This window comes from Erythrolamprus reginae, chromosome 2 (genome assembly GCF_031021105.1).
Source record: "Erythrolamprus reginae isolate rEryReg1 chromosome 2, rEryReg1.hap1, whole genome shotgun sequence".
Classification (NCBI taxonomy): Eukaryota; Metazoa; Chordata; class Lepidosauria; order Squamata; family Dipsadidae; genus Erythrolamprus; species Erythrolamprus reginae.
This window is the reverse complement of record NC_091951.1, coordinates 327678338-327696928: the sequence shown is the minus strand read 5'-3', so window position 1 is coordinate 327696928 and position 18591 is coordinate 327678338. Positions and strand designations below refer to the sequence as shown.

The following is an 18591-nucleotide window of genomic DNA, read 5'->3' as shown; positions in this document are numbered from 1 at the left end:
TATGCTTTTTAATGGCATTAGTTATATGCTTAGCTACAATTATCAACTGATGGGAACTCAAAGAATATGCATGCATAGATTATCTGATTCTAAGAAATTGACTGATTAGGAGCCAAGACAACATGAGACATGAATGGGAGCTGAGTGACAGATAATGAGATATTCCTGGTCATCAAAACAATATATCTGGCTGCACTGGCTACTGATTAGTCTCCGAACACAATTCAAGGTGTTGGTTATGACCTATAAAGCCCTACATGGCATGGGACCAGATTATTTCATTTAATTTAATTTCATTTTATTGGATTTGTATGCCGCCCCTCTCCGCAGACTATTTACGGGACTGTCTTCCCCCTCATACATCCCAGCGGCCAGTCAGGTCCCACAGAGTTGGTCTTCTCCTGGTCCCATCAGCCATGCAATGTCATCTGGTGGGGCCTAGAGGAAGAGCCTTCTCTGTGGCAGCACCGGCGCTATGGAATGAGCTCCTCTCAGAGGTCTGTACTTCCCCCATTCTCCCAGCCTCCTGTAAACCTTTAAAGACCCACCTTTGTTGGCAGGCCTAGAGCCATTGAAATTTTAACACCTTGCCCCATCCAATGAATGAATGGGTGATGGATGGATGGATGAATTGTTAAAAATTGTTAACTTTTAGTTATGGGGATTTTAATGTATGCCGCCCCGAGTCTTCGGAGAGGGGCGGCATACAAGTCCAACAAATAAATAAATAAATAAATAAATAAATGTAATGTTATTTAGATTTCTACATGTTGTGAGCAGCCCTGAGTCCCAGGAGAAGGGCGGCATAGAAATCAAATTAATAAAATAAAATAAAACTAAAAAATAAATAAATATCAAAGACTCACAGAAAACAACTGTTTATGATAAAAAAAAATTTAAAAAATTATCAAATGCTAAATTAGGGAAGGGTTAAATAAAAGGTTAAATAAAGTTCAGGAGGGAAGTGTTTTTAATAGGAAGGTGTACAGAAGAACAAAGAGGCACAATCTGAGATTAGTTGGGGGAAAGATCAGAAACAACCTGAGAAAATATTATTTACAAAAAGAGTAGTAGATGCTTGAAACAAACTTCCAGCAAACGTGCTTGGTAAATTCACATAACTGAATGTAAACATGGCTGGGATGAACATATATTCATCCTAAGATAAAATACAGGAAATAGTATAAAGGCAGACTAGATGGATCATGAGATCTTTTTCTGCCGTCAATCTTCTATGTTTCTATGTTTCTGTGTTTCAAATAGACATCTCATAGTATCTTCATAGCCTTTGTAAAGCAATTCAGGTTCAATAAACCTACATTCAGTCTCTGAATCTTTACCAATCCAAAACTTCCATTGTACTCACCTCCAAAGTAGGAGCCATCAGTCAACTTCATCTCTTTACTGGATTTAGTGATAACACCAGCGACCCCATGTTGAATGAAATACATCTTTTTCCCTACAGCCCCTTCTCGGATAATGTAATCTCCAGGTTGAAACACTTCAAAGCGCAACTTGCTTAGCATGGCTGTTACAAAATTCGGGTCAGCATTGGCGAACAGAGGCATGGTGGCAACAAGCTTACGACAGTTAAAGTTGACAATCTCCTAAAATGGAAAAAAAAAGATAATTGGTATGACAAAGGCATCTTGTCAGAATCTAGGGAAGGTAGAAATGAAATATTACTCTACTCATGGATGTGGATGACCTTGAGAAAGAGGGGGAAGATAATTACCTTAGAAACTCTTAGTATTTTTATTTGGTAATAAAAAAATATGTATTTCAGTTATAGATCAATGTTATTTATTTAATGGAAATATTTACTGAAATACTAATTCTAATAACTAAAAGAAGTAGCACTTAAATGTACAGTGATACCTTGTCTTACGAACCCCTCGTCATATGAACTTTTCGAGATACAAACCTGGGGTTTAAGATATTTTTGCCTCTTCTTCTGAACTATTTTCACCTTATGAACCTGGCGGTGCCGCTGGGATGCCCCGCCTCTGGACCTCCGTTGCCAGCCGAAGCGCCCATTTTCGCACTGGTGGGATTCCCCTGAGGCTCCCCTCCATGGGAAACCCCATCTCTAGATTTTGTGATGCTGCAGGGGAATCCCAGTAGGGGAATCCCACCAGCATGAAAATGGGTGCTATGGCTGGCAACGGATGTCCGGAGGTGGGGTTTCCCAGCGAGGGAAGCCTCAGCGAAATTGCAGCATCACAAATACTGCGATTTCACTGAGGCTTCCTTCACTGGGAATCCCCACCTTCGCACTTCCGTTGCCAGCTGAAGCGCCCGTTTTCGCACTGGTGGGATTCCCTGAGGCTCCCCTCCATGGGAAACCCCACTTCCAGATTTTGTGATGCTGCAGGGGAATCCCAGCAGGGGAATCCCACCAGTGCGAATATGGGTGCTACGGCTGACAACGGAGGTCTGGAGGTGGGGTTTCCCAGCAAGGGAAGCCTCAGCGAAATTGCAGCAAAACAAATGCTGCGATTTCACTGAGGCTTCCTTCGCTGGGAAACCCCACCTTCGCACTTCTGTTGCCAGCTGAAGCACCCGTTTTCATGCTAGTGGGATTCCCCTGCAGCATTGCAAAATCTGGAGGTGGGGTTTCCCATGGAGGGGAGCCTCAGGGGAATCCCACCAGTGCGAAAACGGGTGCTTCAGCTGGCAAAAGGGGTGAATTTTGGGCTTGCACGCATTAATCGCTTTTCCATTGATTCCTATGGGATACACTGTTTCATCTTACAAACTTTTCACCTTACGAACCTCGTCCTGGAACCAATTAAGTTCGTAAGACAAGCTATCACCGTAGTCCCAAATTTTTACCTTTGTAACAGTTGCAAAATAATGAATTTCTCACTATACCTGTACTTACCACTGTTCTTAAAGCAGTCTACCCCCAGAGCTACGTATTTGGGTGGGAGGGGAACACATATAATGTCAAGAGACTTAAAAAAAATATCAGATGAAGCATAAATGAATCTGGCTAATTTACATGCCAACAGTTTGACATGGATATAATGGAGCATCCCATTTCTGCTTTAATTGTTTCACTTTTTATTTAAAAAAAATGATTTAAAAACTATCTCTATGAGAAATAGACTCAAAGTCATAGCCCAAAAAGACCGTTGAACTTACCTGAACGGTCTTCTCGATGCACTGCAAGGAGAGTCCAAGATGGGTTATACTCCAGTCTGATTGGCTGGGACTGAGTTTTAATTTAAATAATTATTAGGCAGGCACCGCCTCCCCCCCTTAGCCCTCCAGTCTAAAGTAAGGCGAAGGAGCAGTAAAGCAAAACCATTTATTAAACAATTAACGTTCAAAACATCAAACCATGAAATTCAAACCTCCACAGAACCCTGGTCCCAACATCGGGAGGGTTTGGACTCTCCTTGCAGTGCATCGAGAAGACCGTTCAGGTAAGTTCAACGGTCTTTCTCCAATGCACTTGCAAGGAGAGTCCAAGATGGGATATGCCCAAGTTATGATCACAGGGAGGGACAGGACTGGACCAGGGGTTTCTCAAACGAACAGACCCCTTGCAGCACCCTTCTCCCAAATGCAGCTTCCTCTGAGGCAAAGGCATCAATCCTATAGTGTTTTATAAAGGTTGACGGCGCAGCCCATGTGGCCGCTCTACATATGTCCTCTAAAGATGCCTGGGTACGCCAGGCTGATGAAACAGCAGCACTTCGCGTCGAATGTCCTGTTATCCCCGGAGGAACTGGGGATCCCTCAGTTCGATATGCCTCTGCAATACATTCCCTCAACCATCTACTTATCGTTGTGGAAGACACCTTGGTACCTCCGCTTCTGGTGGAAAAGGACACAAACAGGGCTTCAGATGTTCTAACAGGCTGAGTCCGTCTAACATAAATTTTTAGGGCCCGCCTCACATCCAGTTTTTGCCATCTCAAAATAGATGGATGAGTTCCTTGAGTACAGAAGTCCGGCAGTATGATATCCTGACTCCTGTGAAAAGCGGTGTTTACCTTTGGAATAAACGCCGGATCTAGTCTGAGCACAACCCTGTTAGGTTCAAACTTACAAAGGTCCGGTCTTGTAGACAAGGCGGCAATCTCAGAGACCCTCCTGGCTGAAGTGATTGCAACCAGGAAGGCAGTTTTAAGAGTTAGTAATCTCATTGAGATCTGACGTATAGGCTCAAATGGAGGACCTGTCAAGGCGTGCAATACTAAAGGAAGATCCCACGAAGGAAATCGATGTATCACTGGTGGTTTGAGATTAGCCGCTCCCTTCAGAAAGTCTCTAATCCAGGGATGTCTGGTAAGTGACCTGAACCCATCTGTTGGAAGGATTGTGGCCAGCGCGGCGACATGACGGCGTAAGGTGCTAGGGGCAAGGCCCTTGTCTAGTCCTGTTTGCAGGAAAGTTAGCACCACCTGTGGTGATGCCATCTGAGGGTCTGACTGTCGCTGTTCACAGAAATCGTGGAAGGCCTTCCAGGTTGCCTGGTAAATGCGTCTTGTGGAAGGCCGCCGGGCCGCTTGTATGGTCTCAATGACCGTGTCAGGTAAAGCTTGTTGTTTTAGATACTCCCGCTCAAGCGCCACACGGTTAGCTGCCACCACTGTGGCTCCGGGTGTGAGAAGGACCCCTGCGTCAGAGAGATCCTCTGATCCGGTATTTTCCAGCTGGGCGCCTTTGATAGTTGTACTAGGTCCGCGAACCATATGCGGCGGGGCCAAAACGGAGCTATTAGTATCACTTCCGCTCTCTCCTCCAGAATCTTCCTTATCACTCTGGGGAGGATGGACACGGGTGGAAACGCGTATAGGAGACCCGGAGGCCATTGAAGAGTTAAGGCATCCACTCCCTCCGCGCCCGGATCCGGGTAACGAGAGAGGAAGCGGGGAAGTTGGGTGTTCAAGTTGGTAGCGAACAAGTCTATCACCGGTTCCCCGAATCTCCTTACCACTTCTTGGAAGATCCCGGGGTCCAGTCGCCATTCGCTCGGGTCGAGTGTCTGACGGCTGAGCCAGTCCGCCCACACATTCTCCACGCCCGAGATGTGTTCCGCCGATAGAGAAGCCAGGTTCATCTCTGCCCATCTGAGAAGTAATGTTGACTCCTTCATAAGTCGACGTGACCGTGTTCCCCCTTGTCGGTTGATGTGGGAACGTGTGGAGACGTTGTCGGTAAGGATGCGTACGTGGCAGCCCCGTACTAAGTGAGCTAGGCTGTGGAGGGCTAATGAAACAGCCTTCAATTCCAGGAAATTTATGTTGATTTCTATTAGGTCCTGAGGGTCCCAAAGTCCCTGCACCATATGTGAGGAGAGGTGAGCTCCCCACCCTGTCAAGCTGGCGTCCGTTGTTATAGTAACAAATTCCCTGTCCAAGAATGTGGAGCCCTTGGACAGTGACTGGGACCTCCACCATCGTAGAGAGTTGCGAACTCTGGGACTGAGGGAAACTCGCCTGTGAGAGTGACTGGTCTTGAGTCTCTGATATGGAAGCAGGAACCATTGGAGTGGGCGCAGATGGTGTCTCGCCCATGGTACTATATCGATACACGATACTAGTGTCCCTAGGATCTTTGATAGCAGGGCAAGAGTGGGATAACATTGAAGTCCCAGTTCCCCTAGCAGAGTTCTGATTGTCCTTTGTCTTTCCTGGGACAGGAAAACCATCCCCTTGACAGAGTCTATAGTGGTGCCCAAGTGGGCGAGGCGATGAGTCGGTGTTAGATGGCTCTTGGACCAGTTGACTGTAAAGCCATGGTCTTGTAATGTCTGGATTGTCAAAAGAGAGTCCCTTTCTGCTTGCTCTCTGGTCCTTGACAGAATGACGATATCGTCGAGATACGCCATCACCCGTACCGACTGACGTCTGAGACTTGCTGTGAGGACGTCCAATAATTTTGTGAACGACCTGGGGGCGGAAGAGAGTCCAAAGGGCATCGCCTTGTATTGGAAGTGCGTGCCGTTGAGGTAGAACCGTAGAAACTGTCTGTGATGTGGAAATATGGGTACATGAAGGTAGGCCTCCTTCAGGTCTATGGATGTCATCAGGTCGTTTTGCCTTATGGAGGCCAGAATGGACCTTAGTGAGTGCATCTTGAATCTCCTGTATTTCACATAGAGGTTCAACTGCCGGAGGTTGAGGATCATACGAACGCCTCCTGAGGCTTTCGGCACGAGGAAAATTGCTGAATAGAATCCCCTGCCTTGGTGATCCAAGGGTACCTCCTCTATGGCCCCTATCTCTCGGAGGTGAGACACCTCTTGAAGGAGGAGTCTCCGCTTTTGTGGATCTGACGGAATACGGCAAGGGAGGAAGCGATGTGGGGGGGGGTCGAATGAATTCGATCCGCAGACCCTGGGAGACCGTAGATGTCGCCCATGCGTCCGATGAGGTGGTCTCCCAGATGTCCGGAAAAAGCCGCAACTTGCCTCCTAGGGGGATCTCGCTTTGAGAGTCATTTGCTTTTTCTAAAACCTCTGTTGCCGCCTCTGAAGGAGCGACGACCGTGGAAGGATCTGCCCCTGTCGGACTGGTAGGGCCTGTCCGATCTGAAGGATCCCTGGTTGAAGGAGCCCTGGAAGTATGGCCTCGACGCCTGGGTGTTGGTCGAGGAGGGCTCCGTTCGAAAGGGCTGCCGGCGCTGATAGGGTGTGGAGCGCCTATCTTGTCGTCTGTTAGCCCTGGGCATCACCTTCTTCTTGTCCTTGTCCTCGACCAGTACATCGTCGAGGACCTCCCCGAACAGCTTTTTCCCTTTGAACGAGGATGAGGCGAGGCTCCACTTAGACTTGACGTCCGCTTGCCAATTGCGGAGCCAGATGAGCCTGCGTGAAGCCACTGAAGAGGCCATTGCTCGCGATGCAAATTTAGCGGCATTGACCGTGGCATCTGCTGAAAACTCAGTGGCCGCCAACAACTTGTTGAGGTCCTGACGCAGTCTGCCGTCCTCTGGGTCCGCTCTGTCCTGGATCTCCTTAATCCATAGGATCATGGCCCTGTTGAAAAACGAGGCCGCCGAGGCGGCTCGCACTGCCCAGGCCGCCATCTGGTGGGTCCTGCGAGCCACGTTCTCCGCTCGCTTGTCCTCCGCCTTCAGTCCCTCCTGAGACTCAGAGGGCACTAGGGCATTGGACACCAGGCTCGTTACGGGCTTGTCCACCGGTGGGAATTCCAACAGTTCCTCCATCTGGTGGTCGAAGGTGTAGAATCTGCGGTCCAGATTGGAAGGGCCCTGGGCCGCCGCCGGGTTTTCCCACGGGCGCTGAATGGTCTCCAGGAATAAATTGGAGGATGGGATGTTCACAGTCTCCTGCTTGGGAAACACGAACAGACCCCCTGTTGGCTGAGATGCTTCTGGTGGAGCTGCCTGACCGCTCTCGCCGGCCTGATCGATGGTCAGCTTGGCCTTATTTAGGATCACCTTGAATAGGGACGGTCTGAAGAGACCCGTGTAGGCGGGCTGTTCCGGGGGTTGATCATCCCCGGACAGGTCTTCCTCAGCCTCACTAAATTCCTCTCGGTAGGCCTCCTCCTCATCCATGGAATCTGTTACCGATTGCATGCCAGGAGCCGTCCAGATGTCCCTAGGTCTCATTGGGGGAGGTCCCCCGGAGACCTGTTGGTGTTGTTGTGCCCCCGTGACCAGGCCCTGGTTGTAAGTGGAGGTAATCAGTTCCTGCAGGGCCGGGGACATGTTCTGCCACGTATCCTGGGTATGGCGAAGGCCTGCCGCCGTGGGGGTGAAGGTGGCACTCTGTCCATATTGCAAAGGTTGAGTGGGGGGGTAGATGGAAGGCCACCCCACCGCATGCCTCCCCGGGCCATAATGTTCAGGCTTGGATGGTAGCCAGGCCTGGCTCCCTCTCTCTGGGGACCAATCCCTCTCTGAGGCAGATGTTGCCATCCCCTGGAATAACGTGGGGGAGGCACTGGGGGGATTGGCAGTAAATTGCTGGGTGGGGGGCAAAGCCGGGCCAGCCGCCTTCTGTGATGCCTCCAGCTGTTTTTCCAGCGCTCTGATGCGCTTCTCAGCCTCCCTTAATGAGGAGCTCTGAGATGACTTGGTCTTGGAGGACTTTTCCTTGGGGGTGCAAGGCTTGGGAACAGTAGCCTCCTCCCCAACAGGCGCTGCCTGGTCTGCCATGTCCCTGGTATTAACTCACGGTCTTCGCTGAGCCACAGAAACTAATTTGGTCAGCCACAGGGATCTTTGCAGCCGCTGGTCGCTACCGGGAAGGCGAAAGTGAAAATAGAACCAGCCTTTTCCTCACTGCGCCTGTGCAAACAGCCTCTTTCCACGAGGCTTGTGTCCCGGTGTATTTCCAAGCCGGCGACCTCACCAACATGGCCGCCGGCTGGTTGTCATGGCGACGGGGCCTGATTGGCCGAGAGTAGTCAGCCGGGCCTCCCTGGACCATCCCAAGATGGCCGCCGGAGGACGTCACGGCGACCTCCCCAAGATGGCCGCCGGCCGTATCCCTGGCAACCAAGGGATACATTGCCGGCGGGCGGGAAAGGCAGCGATTCCCGCCCTCCTTGCTTTTCGCCGGCGAATTTCTCTATCCAAGAGCCGATCCGCTGCTTTTCCCCCGTGCTCGGATCGGCTCACGCCTGCCTGTTTCCTCGGGGGTGGTTGGCGCAGGGAAACGTCCTCCCTCGCGGGCCGCCGTGAGCGGAGCTTCCTCCCGGCCCGGTGGTGTGTTCGCCGGGGGGGGGACGGACCCCCCGAGGCGTCAACCACTTCCTCGGCCTCCGGGTGCCACCTCGGGGGTAGGCAGCCCGGGCGCTCACTCCTGCACCCCCGACGTGGCCCAGCAGAGTCTCCTCTGCCTGGGTGGGTGCCAGTGTGGAGGAGCTGCAGGCACTGGGTAAACCCACTGGAGGTTAAGAACCCAGGCCCGCCCGAGGCGAAAAACCCCCATATACCTAAAGAAAGGAAGAGAAAAAAGGTTAGTAACATATATAAACACAAAATTGAAACAAATTACAATTATAATGTAAGAGCGATAACTCAGTAGTCCCTTTACTGCGACTGAGTTTTTTAGACTGGAGGGCTAAGGGGGGGAGGCGGTGCCTGCCTAATAATTATTTAAATTAAAACTCAGTCCCAGCCAATCAGACTGGAGTATAACCCATCTTGGACTCTCCTTGCAAGTGCATTGGAGAATGATATGAATTTTGAAGAAATGTCTCAATCACTGCTGCAATGAATATATTTCAGCCTTCTTGATTTGAAAGCTCTTAAGCAATTGCTGAGAGCAGCATACTGGGAATTATCCCTCTTAAATGTGTGTCTCAGATAATAATATGCTGAAGAAGAACTGAGCACATTTTGGACCCAGTAAGGAGGTTTATGGAGAACCTGAATAAGTTGCTGTTCAAAGCACTGATATTATCTGAAGATTGTGTGGACTTAGCAGTTCGTGGTCAAACAGATGTTCTATCCAAATAGAATCTTACAAAACAACAATAGCCCAGTGGTTAGCAGACAATGTGCCTACTTAGAGGCATTAGACTAACTTATTCAGCTTGTGCTGCAGATATCATGAATTTCAACTCTCAGAATCCCAAGCCAGCATTTGTGTTTAAATTCTGGGAACTTAAAGTAAGATAGCTGAAATATACACTTGTTAAAACAATCTGTTAAAACTGTACAATAGTAAGGGATTTGAGGGGGAAAACGTGAATTCAATGACTCCCAAACTTGTTAAGAAAAACCACATTTCAAAATTCCACCCCATTGATATGCTGTTGTATTGTAAGGGCCCACACAAAATATCTTTTGTAGAAATCTTTTTTTTTTGCAATGGTTTGAGAGCACAGTGGTTATATCCCAAATACCAATTATGTTCTCTGAAAATTAAGTGTCTCAATGTTCTATATTCTACAAGGAGACATGATCTGTATCTATTTTCAGCCAACCTCTTCTCACACTACTGTCTAAAAATAGATCAGTGCTGAACTTTAAATAATAGCTCAGAAAGGGTATTAACCTCTTTCTCAGAAGTTAGCTTTGCCGTAGTGCATAGTTCTCAGGACTGTAATCTGCACTCCAGGTCTGCTGGCTGAATTCTGTTTTTAAATGTCAACAAAATTATAATTTGTGTTAGATTGATCTACTTTACATATGTAGTCTGGAGCAGGATGTAAATGTCAACACAATGCACAGGTATCTTTTGCAATGCAAAATATTATGCTACATGTTAAACCTATCCAGGAAAATATTTTGTAGAGAATGTTAACACCTGTTTCCTGATGCTCTCCAGGGCAGGATACTGAATTACGTGCTTATTTTGCATCAAATTCTTTTTTAACATTAAGAAAAAAATAACAAATACAGGTGGTGCAGAAACTTTGAGGGAATAATAAATGAATTTGTTCAGTTCTGTTCACTGAATAGGTTCAACGTCTGGTGGAATAAAGTGTTGGTAATGACCTATAAAGCCCTACATGGCATTGGGCCAAATTACTTGCAGATCTGCCTTCTGCCATATGAATCCCAGCTACCGATTAGATCCCACAGAGTTGGCCTACTCCAGGTCCTGACAATTTTGCTTGATGGTGCCTAGGGGAAGAGCCTTCTCTGTGGGGCCCCCCGGCTCTCTGGAATAAGCTCCCCCTGGAGAGTCACACTACCCCCATCCTCCTTGCCTTCCGTAAGAGTCTTAAGACTCACCTATGTCGCCAGACTTGGGGCAATTAGGTCTCAGTCCCCTGGCCAACGAAATGAGATATATGTCATATGATTGAACTGGTATGACTGTTTTTAAATATTGGATTTTTAGATTGCAATTTTAAATTTAATTAGATTTGTACTGTATTGTTATATTATATGCTGTTAGCCGCCTCGAGTCCTTGGAGAAGGGTGGCATACAAATCAATCAACCAACCAACCAACCAAATCAATAAATACTGAAGGGGAGGGCTTCCCACCTCAAAGAGTAAAGCAACATTCTAGCTTAGAGTACATTTGGGGGAAGGAAATATCTGAGATCAAATCCTTAGGTTTCAGTTTCCCAAGAGAAGGCAGTTAGTCTGGAGGGATTCTTGTAAGATAAAATATCTCTTTGGGCCTGTCCATGAGAAGTTCTGATTGCTTGTGCCTGACACAGTCCAGTTACCTTTTGCTACCGGCGTGCATTGAGACCGTGCGTGCATAAGTACGACATGTGCATCCTTTCATTTCCTCTCGCATGATTTTGGCTCTCTGCACATGCACAGAGAGACAATTTTACTTTTGCGCATGCACAGAAAGCCAAAAAATGCATTTAAAAATAAAATAAAATATGGCAGCGCCCATGGCCTGGAAAAACCGTCTTGTGTGTGATTTTGCAATTGGCAGGCTCCTACCAGAACAGAGCAACAATACGGAATGGTGGGAACCTAGCACTGCTTTTGTCAGAGATGTTAAATGATGGGGTTCCTTTCATTGGAAGTGTTCCCAAATCTTTGTTTCAATTGCTTTTTAAAAATGAAAGAACAAACAAAACCCTGCTAGATCAAACGTAATCTTTTGCATGTCCATGCTTTCGTATCAGCATTACTCCATGCGGTTTTCTTGGTAAGAGCTTCAGAAGTAGTTTGATCTTGCACGGCTTACTAGGGTAGTAGAGAGAGAATGAGTGGCCCTGGGGGAGGGGGCTAAGGTGAGACTAGAATTCCTGCCCAAGGTGGGATTCGAATTCAGAGCCTTCTGATTACTATCCTGGTACTTTGTGCAACCTTGATGCATAAGGTAGAACTAGAATTCAGAGTCTTCTGGTTTCTAGCCTGGTATTTCAACCACTACACCAAACTGGCTCTTTCAGATGTAATTAGTCTAGTCATGTTTCTTCTTGGATGTTACAGACTAATTCCTTTTGATTGTTAAGAAAAAAATTATCAAAGAGCCACAAGGATGCAAAAGACATGCAAAGGGCTCCAAGGAGTATTCATAAGGCAACAGCTTTGCCCAAAGAAACCTAAATTGAGGTAAACTACCTTTGAACACTGTTATTTGAAAACATGAATAATGTTGCTAATATCTCTAGTTAAAAATAGATGGCACAAAATATCGTAACAAATATTTGGATAAGCTAATTGTAAATTTCATATTAAAATAATACTGGGAGTCTTTCTACCTTCTTTTCCTGGACAGAGCTTAAGTTTTTTTCTTTTAAAAGAGATAGAGAGAGCATAGCCTTTATGTAAGTTTCAAGGGAGGGGACTGGCATTCCCTTGAACATGGTGACTATAGAATTGCAGAACTGAGGACATTCATGTCTTCAAATCGAAAAATTCTGTTCAGTGCAAGAATCCAAATTAAGGTATTACTGAAAGATGGCTATCTAGCTTCCATTGGAACACTTCCAATGGAGGGAAGCCCATCTCTTATCTGAGCAATTGTTTCCACTGTCAAACTGCATTTATTATTAGGAAGTTTCTTCTAACTTTCAATTGGAATCTTATCTTCCTCTAACTGAGATCTACTATTCCAAGTCCTGCCCTCCAGGCTGAAATATCGGGTCTCTCTCTATATATATCTTTTACATGACATCCTTTCAGGCCTTTGCAAAAGCATCAGTTATCTTTTCTTTAAAGTAAACTTAACCAGTTGCTTAAAATACTTTGGTTTATTTTTATAAATATCTCAAGACAGTGATCAATGACCATACCTAATAATCCCTTGTCCCATTTCCCTACATCAACAACCCTGTGCGGTGAATTGAGGGCTGGGTTCTAACCTACCTCGCTGATAATTAACTTCCTCCTGCACCACGTAGCTAAGCCGTGTTGGTGCAGGCAGTTGCTTTGCGTATGCACACATGTGCAGTGCCAAAAAATCCCCCAAAATTCAAAAAAAGTGGTGAAAAAAAGATGGCAACACATGTGCAGTGCTGGAAACTCAGCTTGTGTGCATTTAAAAAAAATTAAAATGGGCAGAAATACACTGCTCAAAAAAATAAAGGGAACACTTAAACAACATAATATAACTCCAAGTAAATTGAACGTCTGTGAAATCAAACTGTCTACTTAGGAAGCAACACTGATTGACAGTCAATTTCACATGCTGTTGTGCACATTCAACTTTGTACAGAATAAAGTATTCAATGAGAATATTTCATTCATTCAGATCTAGGATGTGTTCTTTGAGTGTTCCCTTTATTTTTTGAGCAGTATACATAAATGGTTTGAAAAGATGATAGGAAAGCATGTAGATTTTAAACCTGAACTGTTTTTACTAGGTATAACATCAGAAAAACTTGATAAGCAAAGTATATATTTCATATTGCATGTCTTACCAGCAGCAAGGATTATATTTGCACAATATTGGAAAAATGAAAAAACACCGCGAGACAAAGAGATAATTAGGAAGATACTGGATTGTGCAGAAATGGACAGACTTGCGTTGAAAATTAAACAGATGTAGAACATTATAAAACATGAATGTATGTATGTTTGGTTTTTATATTAATGGGTTTTTAATCGTTTTTAGTATTGAATTACTATTGTACACTGTTTTATTGTTGCTGTTAGCCGCCCCGCATACAAATCCAATAAATAAATAAATAAATGAATGAATGAATGAATGAATGAATGAATGAATGTCCAGAAGAAAAATACCCAAATCCCCCCCCCAATTAAAAAATAAAAATAAAAAAATCCCCCCCAAAAGATGGCAACTGAACCAGTTCCGTAACATCATTGTGACATCACCAGCGATTTGCTATCATTTCTATAGAACTGGTGCAAATTGGGAGGAACACAACCTCTGGGTGAATTGGGCTGTGAGTGTGTGATTGGCCCAAAGTCATTCACGTTTAAGGCAGTAGTAGAACTTACTGTTTCCTGATTTCTAGCCTGGTGCCTAACCAACTGCCTCTCTTATTTGAACTATGCTTAATTACTACTTCAATCCTTTCCTGTCTTTCCACTGTTGATTTAATTTTATGAAAGTTGTGTGTCTTTGGTTTTATTATCGGTATGTATTTTTTCTTTTAAAGTTGTTTTAATGAATACTACCAACTGATTAATAAATATCAGTGCTCATGTTGTAATTTTTATCTGATTTTATATCAGACAAATATTAGACTGCATGTTGATTCAGCTGCCATTTCACACTTCACTGCAGCATGAAGCAAAATTGAGTAAAGATTTGCACTTGGATATTTTCAGAGATTTTACAAGGTAAAACAGCATTTCTTTTTATTCTTTCTTAAATCGCGAACAATATCTAAGACATCTTGTTTTGCAAAATCAGCAACATTGTTCCTTTGGCCTTTTTAAATGTAATAATAGCCAGTCTGACACCAAGACAGCTGAAAACATTGATTAATTGGACAATCGTCACAGGGTGCTTGAAACCCAAGCTGTGGAGGCCTTGCCCTTTCTAAAACAGGTCCTGTAAAATAAGTCTTTTGCAATAGCTCCAGGACTCAGATCAATATATTTCTGCTCCACAGGCAGGGGGAGGATATACAATAGTGTGTAATGAAAAGGTCAATGTTTTCTATAAGATTATTTTTTTCTAACGTGGAGACTGCAATTTAAGATTTGCATTGCAAAAACCCCCAGAATAAAATGGAATCTATTAGATAGTAAACAAAGGGGTGGATTTAGACTTCCAAACTGGCAAGTATATTTCAATCAATGGCACTAGCATGGAGCAAAGAAAGGATAGAACTAAGAAATAAGAGAATACTGCCAATAGAGGGACATGATCTTTAACTAGGATGGCATGCATTTATATGGGATGAGAAATATAAAGCTCACACATATTTCAACAGACATTTGCTTAGAAATACATTACTACCAATTTGGTTGAATATTAAAAAAAAACATCACTACTTAAAGATGCCATATTGGCTTTCTACAATTCAGGCAATAAAACATCAAAATCCTAAAACATTTGATAAAATTATATGATATAAAGACTTATTAAATGAAGAAGGTAATTTGAGAACTAGAGAAGATCTGACAGTACATTGGATTAGCTTTGATTTGTGAACCTATACAGAAGTCCAAACTAAATATCATAAAGATATAAAATTGTATGAAATCCAGAAAAAACCTAACAACCTTGATAGAATATTACTTAATATGGATGAAAAATTGATAGGAAATATCTATGTTTCTAATAAGATAAGAGATCTGTAAGGGGCATGCATAAACACGCCATCATGCCTAATGTCCCTGTCCGACTATCCTATTGTCCAAATTTATCTATATCTACTTGCTTTTGTTTATGTTTATACCATATCTATTATCTTGTACACATTTTGACAAATAAATAAATAATTAAAAATAAAATGGAAGAGGAGATAATTAAAGATACAATGATTAGATGGGCAAAAAGTTTTGTTCACAATTATTGATTTAGAGATATCAGAAAAAAATTGGACAACTAATTGGAAATTAACTATGTTGTCTATGTACAAGGAAAACCAATATAAGATATTCTATAAGTGGCATTACCACCTGTAAGAATTGTCAGGATGTTCTCAAATCCATCCTCAATATGCTGGAAATATAAGAAGGAAACTGGAACCTATTACCATTTGTATTGGAGTAAAATCAGATCCTGGATGATAGAGGTAATAAAAGAAGATAGAGACAGGAAGCCTGAATTGTTTTTATTGGGCATAATTGACAAAAAATATAAAAAGGAAATAAACTATTTGATTATACACATCACTACTGTGGCTAGAATAACATATGAGTAATTTTGGAAAAACGAGAAAACACCAAAAGATGAGGACATACATAGGAAAATATTGGATTGTGCTGAAATCTCCAATTAACGAGGAAAATAAAAGAAAAAGAAGACACTGAATACTACTCAGTATGGAATAAATTACATGAATGGATGAAAGAAAAAAGAATGGATAAAAGATGAACTAGAACTGTCAATACTTGAGAGAATAACAAAATCTTTATAGAACATTGTTTAGAATAATGTAGACGAAGAAAGAAGAGAGAAAGAACAATTGTGTGTGATTGGGGAAGCCACAGGGAGGGTGGAGGCCCTATTTCCTCTCAGGAGATTCCTAGAGAGGCCCCATGGAGGCTTCTCCCCACCTTTTCCGGCCATGTTTCCTCCCAGGAGATTCCTAGAGAGGCCCCCACGGAGACTTCTCCCTGCCTTTTCCGGCTTTGGTTTGTAAGTGGAAAATGGTTCTTGAGAAGAGGCCCAAAAAATCTCCAACATCCTTTCTTATCTAGAAAAGTTTGTAAGTAGAGGCGTTCTTAGGTAGAGGTACAACTGTATTTTGTGTAGTTTCCAGGATTCTGCTCAAATACTTCCTCCTTCTTCTCCTCCTCCTTTACCTCTTATATACCTCTTCTTGTATACTACTCCAGTGGCCCCCAACCTTTGCATCTTGGTGGCCTGGGGGAGGGGTTGGGAAAGGAGAACTGGGCAAATGAATGGCGGGCTAGCATATATGTGCATGTGCTCCCAGGTTGACTTGTGCAATTTGTACTGCTTCTGCATGTGCATGCATGCCAGCTTGCCTTTTCTCGCACAAATTGAGCTGTGAACAAATGTGTGTACACCAGCCTGCCACTCATGCAACCTGACCGCGAATAGGCCAAGCCCAGTAGTAGGTCATAGCTCTGGCATTGGGGATTCCTATACTATGCAACTCCCACCAAATCTAAGCTGTTTTCTAAAGCACTGTTTCCCAACCTTGGCAACTTGAAGATATTTGGACTTCAACTCCCAGAATTCCCCAGCCAGCATTTGCTGGCTGGGGAATTCTGGGAGTTGAAGTCCAAATATCTTCAAGTTGCCAAGGTTGGGAAACACTGTTCTAAAGGATTCAGTTCCATCTGAAGCTGGCTCCATCAAAAATATTTCCAATGGTTGGTTTTCTTTTTCTTCCCACACCCAATACTTTTTTCTTATTCCACAAAAGTCATAAATATGCAATAACATCTCCACTGAATGAAATATCTGATGAAGCCCAACTGAATTAATTTACTGAGTATACACATTTAGATCACTTGAAAACACAATTAACGAAAGAGTTGCAATGACCAGCTATAATTAATGGTGCATGATAATATCCACTCTTTTGCTAATATTTCCAGCTGCCCCTTTTTTTGTGAAAAGCATTTCATCATTTTCATGGTGTTTGTTTTTTAATGTTTTCTTCAGTAACTGTTAGCTCAGTGGCATTTTTCTAAGTGCAACTCTAATTAATTGAATCGCCCGCCCTTATCTGCAAGGGAAATAAAATTCATTATCTGATAAATAGAAAACGGAGTTTGAAAAGGTTAAAGATTGTGGAAGCTGTAACATTTGTCATTCTTTTATTAGAACTTTAAAATTAATGAGCATGGTATTTCAATAATGCTAATAGAAAATTATTCTTGCAAACAAAAAAGAAATTTCCTTAGCATTCAACATTAGTCAAGTGAGAAAAAAACCCTGAACTTGTCCAAGTTGCACAGTTCATCAGTTCTTAGATGAGTTAAGGTGGCCTAGTTTCACTTTATACTCTGTATTTAATGATTTCACAGGCTACTGCTTAGGTGACTGCAAGTCTAAATTCAAAGGTAGAACCTCTTTTTATGAGAAGCATGCTTTCCATTCTATATTATGAGTGAGCCTCTAAGGCAGTGTTTTTCAACCAGTGTGCCGCGGCACACTAGTGTGCCGTGAGACATGGTCAGGTGTGCCGCGAAGCTTAGAGAGAGAAAGAAAACAAGAGAGAGAAAGAAAGAGAAAGAGAGAGAGAGAAAGAAAGAGCAAGAGAGAGAGAAAAAACAAGAGAGAGAAAGAAAGAGAGAGAGAGAGAAAGAAAGAAAGCAAGAGAGAGAGAAAGAAAGCAAGAGAGAGAGAGACAAAGAGTGGAAGAGAAGGTGGGAAAGAGAAAGACATAGAGGGAGGGAGGGAGAGAGAAAGAGAGCAAAAAAGAGGAAAGAAGGAAGAGAGAAAGAAAGAGGGATGGAGAGAGAGAAAAAAAAAGAGGAAGGAAGAGAAAGGGAGGGAGGGAGAGAGAAATAGAGTGAAAGGGAGGAAGAGAGAGAGAGAGAGAATTTTTTTTGTCCAAACTTTTTTTAGCTGCCCCCCCCCCCAATGTGCCCCATGGTTTTGTAAATGAAAAAAATGTGCCGCAGCTCAAAAAAGGTTGGAAATCACTGCTCTAAGGTGCTTTCTACCATATTACCTAGAAAGAAGACGAGAAGGTTGAAATTGCCTGGATTACTATAGATTTTCTTCTTGGACACTGGAGCTACACCAATAATTTTCCAATTCAGTGGTTTAGTATATAATTTTATTGACCATAGCAATCTTTTTACTGAAGAAGCACCAAACTCCTTCCAAGCTTGTTAGTTCACAGCTAGGCTTAGTAGGTGATCTTGCTGGATGTAATACCTGCTGAATATTTTAAAATAATTGTTTCTCCACTGATGGTAGTGGCTGATAGAAATATGCTCACTCCAGAGTTAATATGGATGACTAACCTATGCTAGAATTATCAGGACCAAGGAAACAGCTCCTGTTTACTCTGCCCTGTTGTCTTTGGCTTATGAAGAAACTGACAAAAGGTCTCTACCAGCAATAGCAGAACCATTCCAAGGATGGTCTTCTTTATTGATCTCCAGT

General features: G+C 43.7%; 1 protein-coding gene across 1 annotated transcript in view; it reads right to left on the bottom strand.

Annotated features, from left to right (window-relative positions):
• The window catches only part of HCN1 (hyperpolarization activated cyclic nucleotide gated potassium channel 1), a 213337-nt gene that overhangs the window by 13162 nt on the left and 181584 nt on the right, over nucleotides 1–18591 (bottom strand). Inside the window, exon 6 of the mRNA XM_070743367.1 lies at nucleotides 1367–1607. Coding sequence (XP_070599468.1) covers nucleotides 1367–1607 — 241 coding nt within the window. The remainder of the gene's footprint in view (nucleotides 1–1366; nucleotides 1608–18591) is intronic.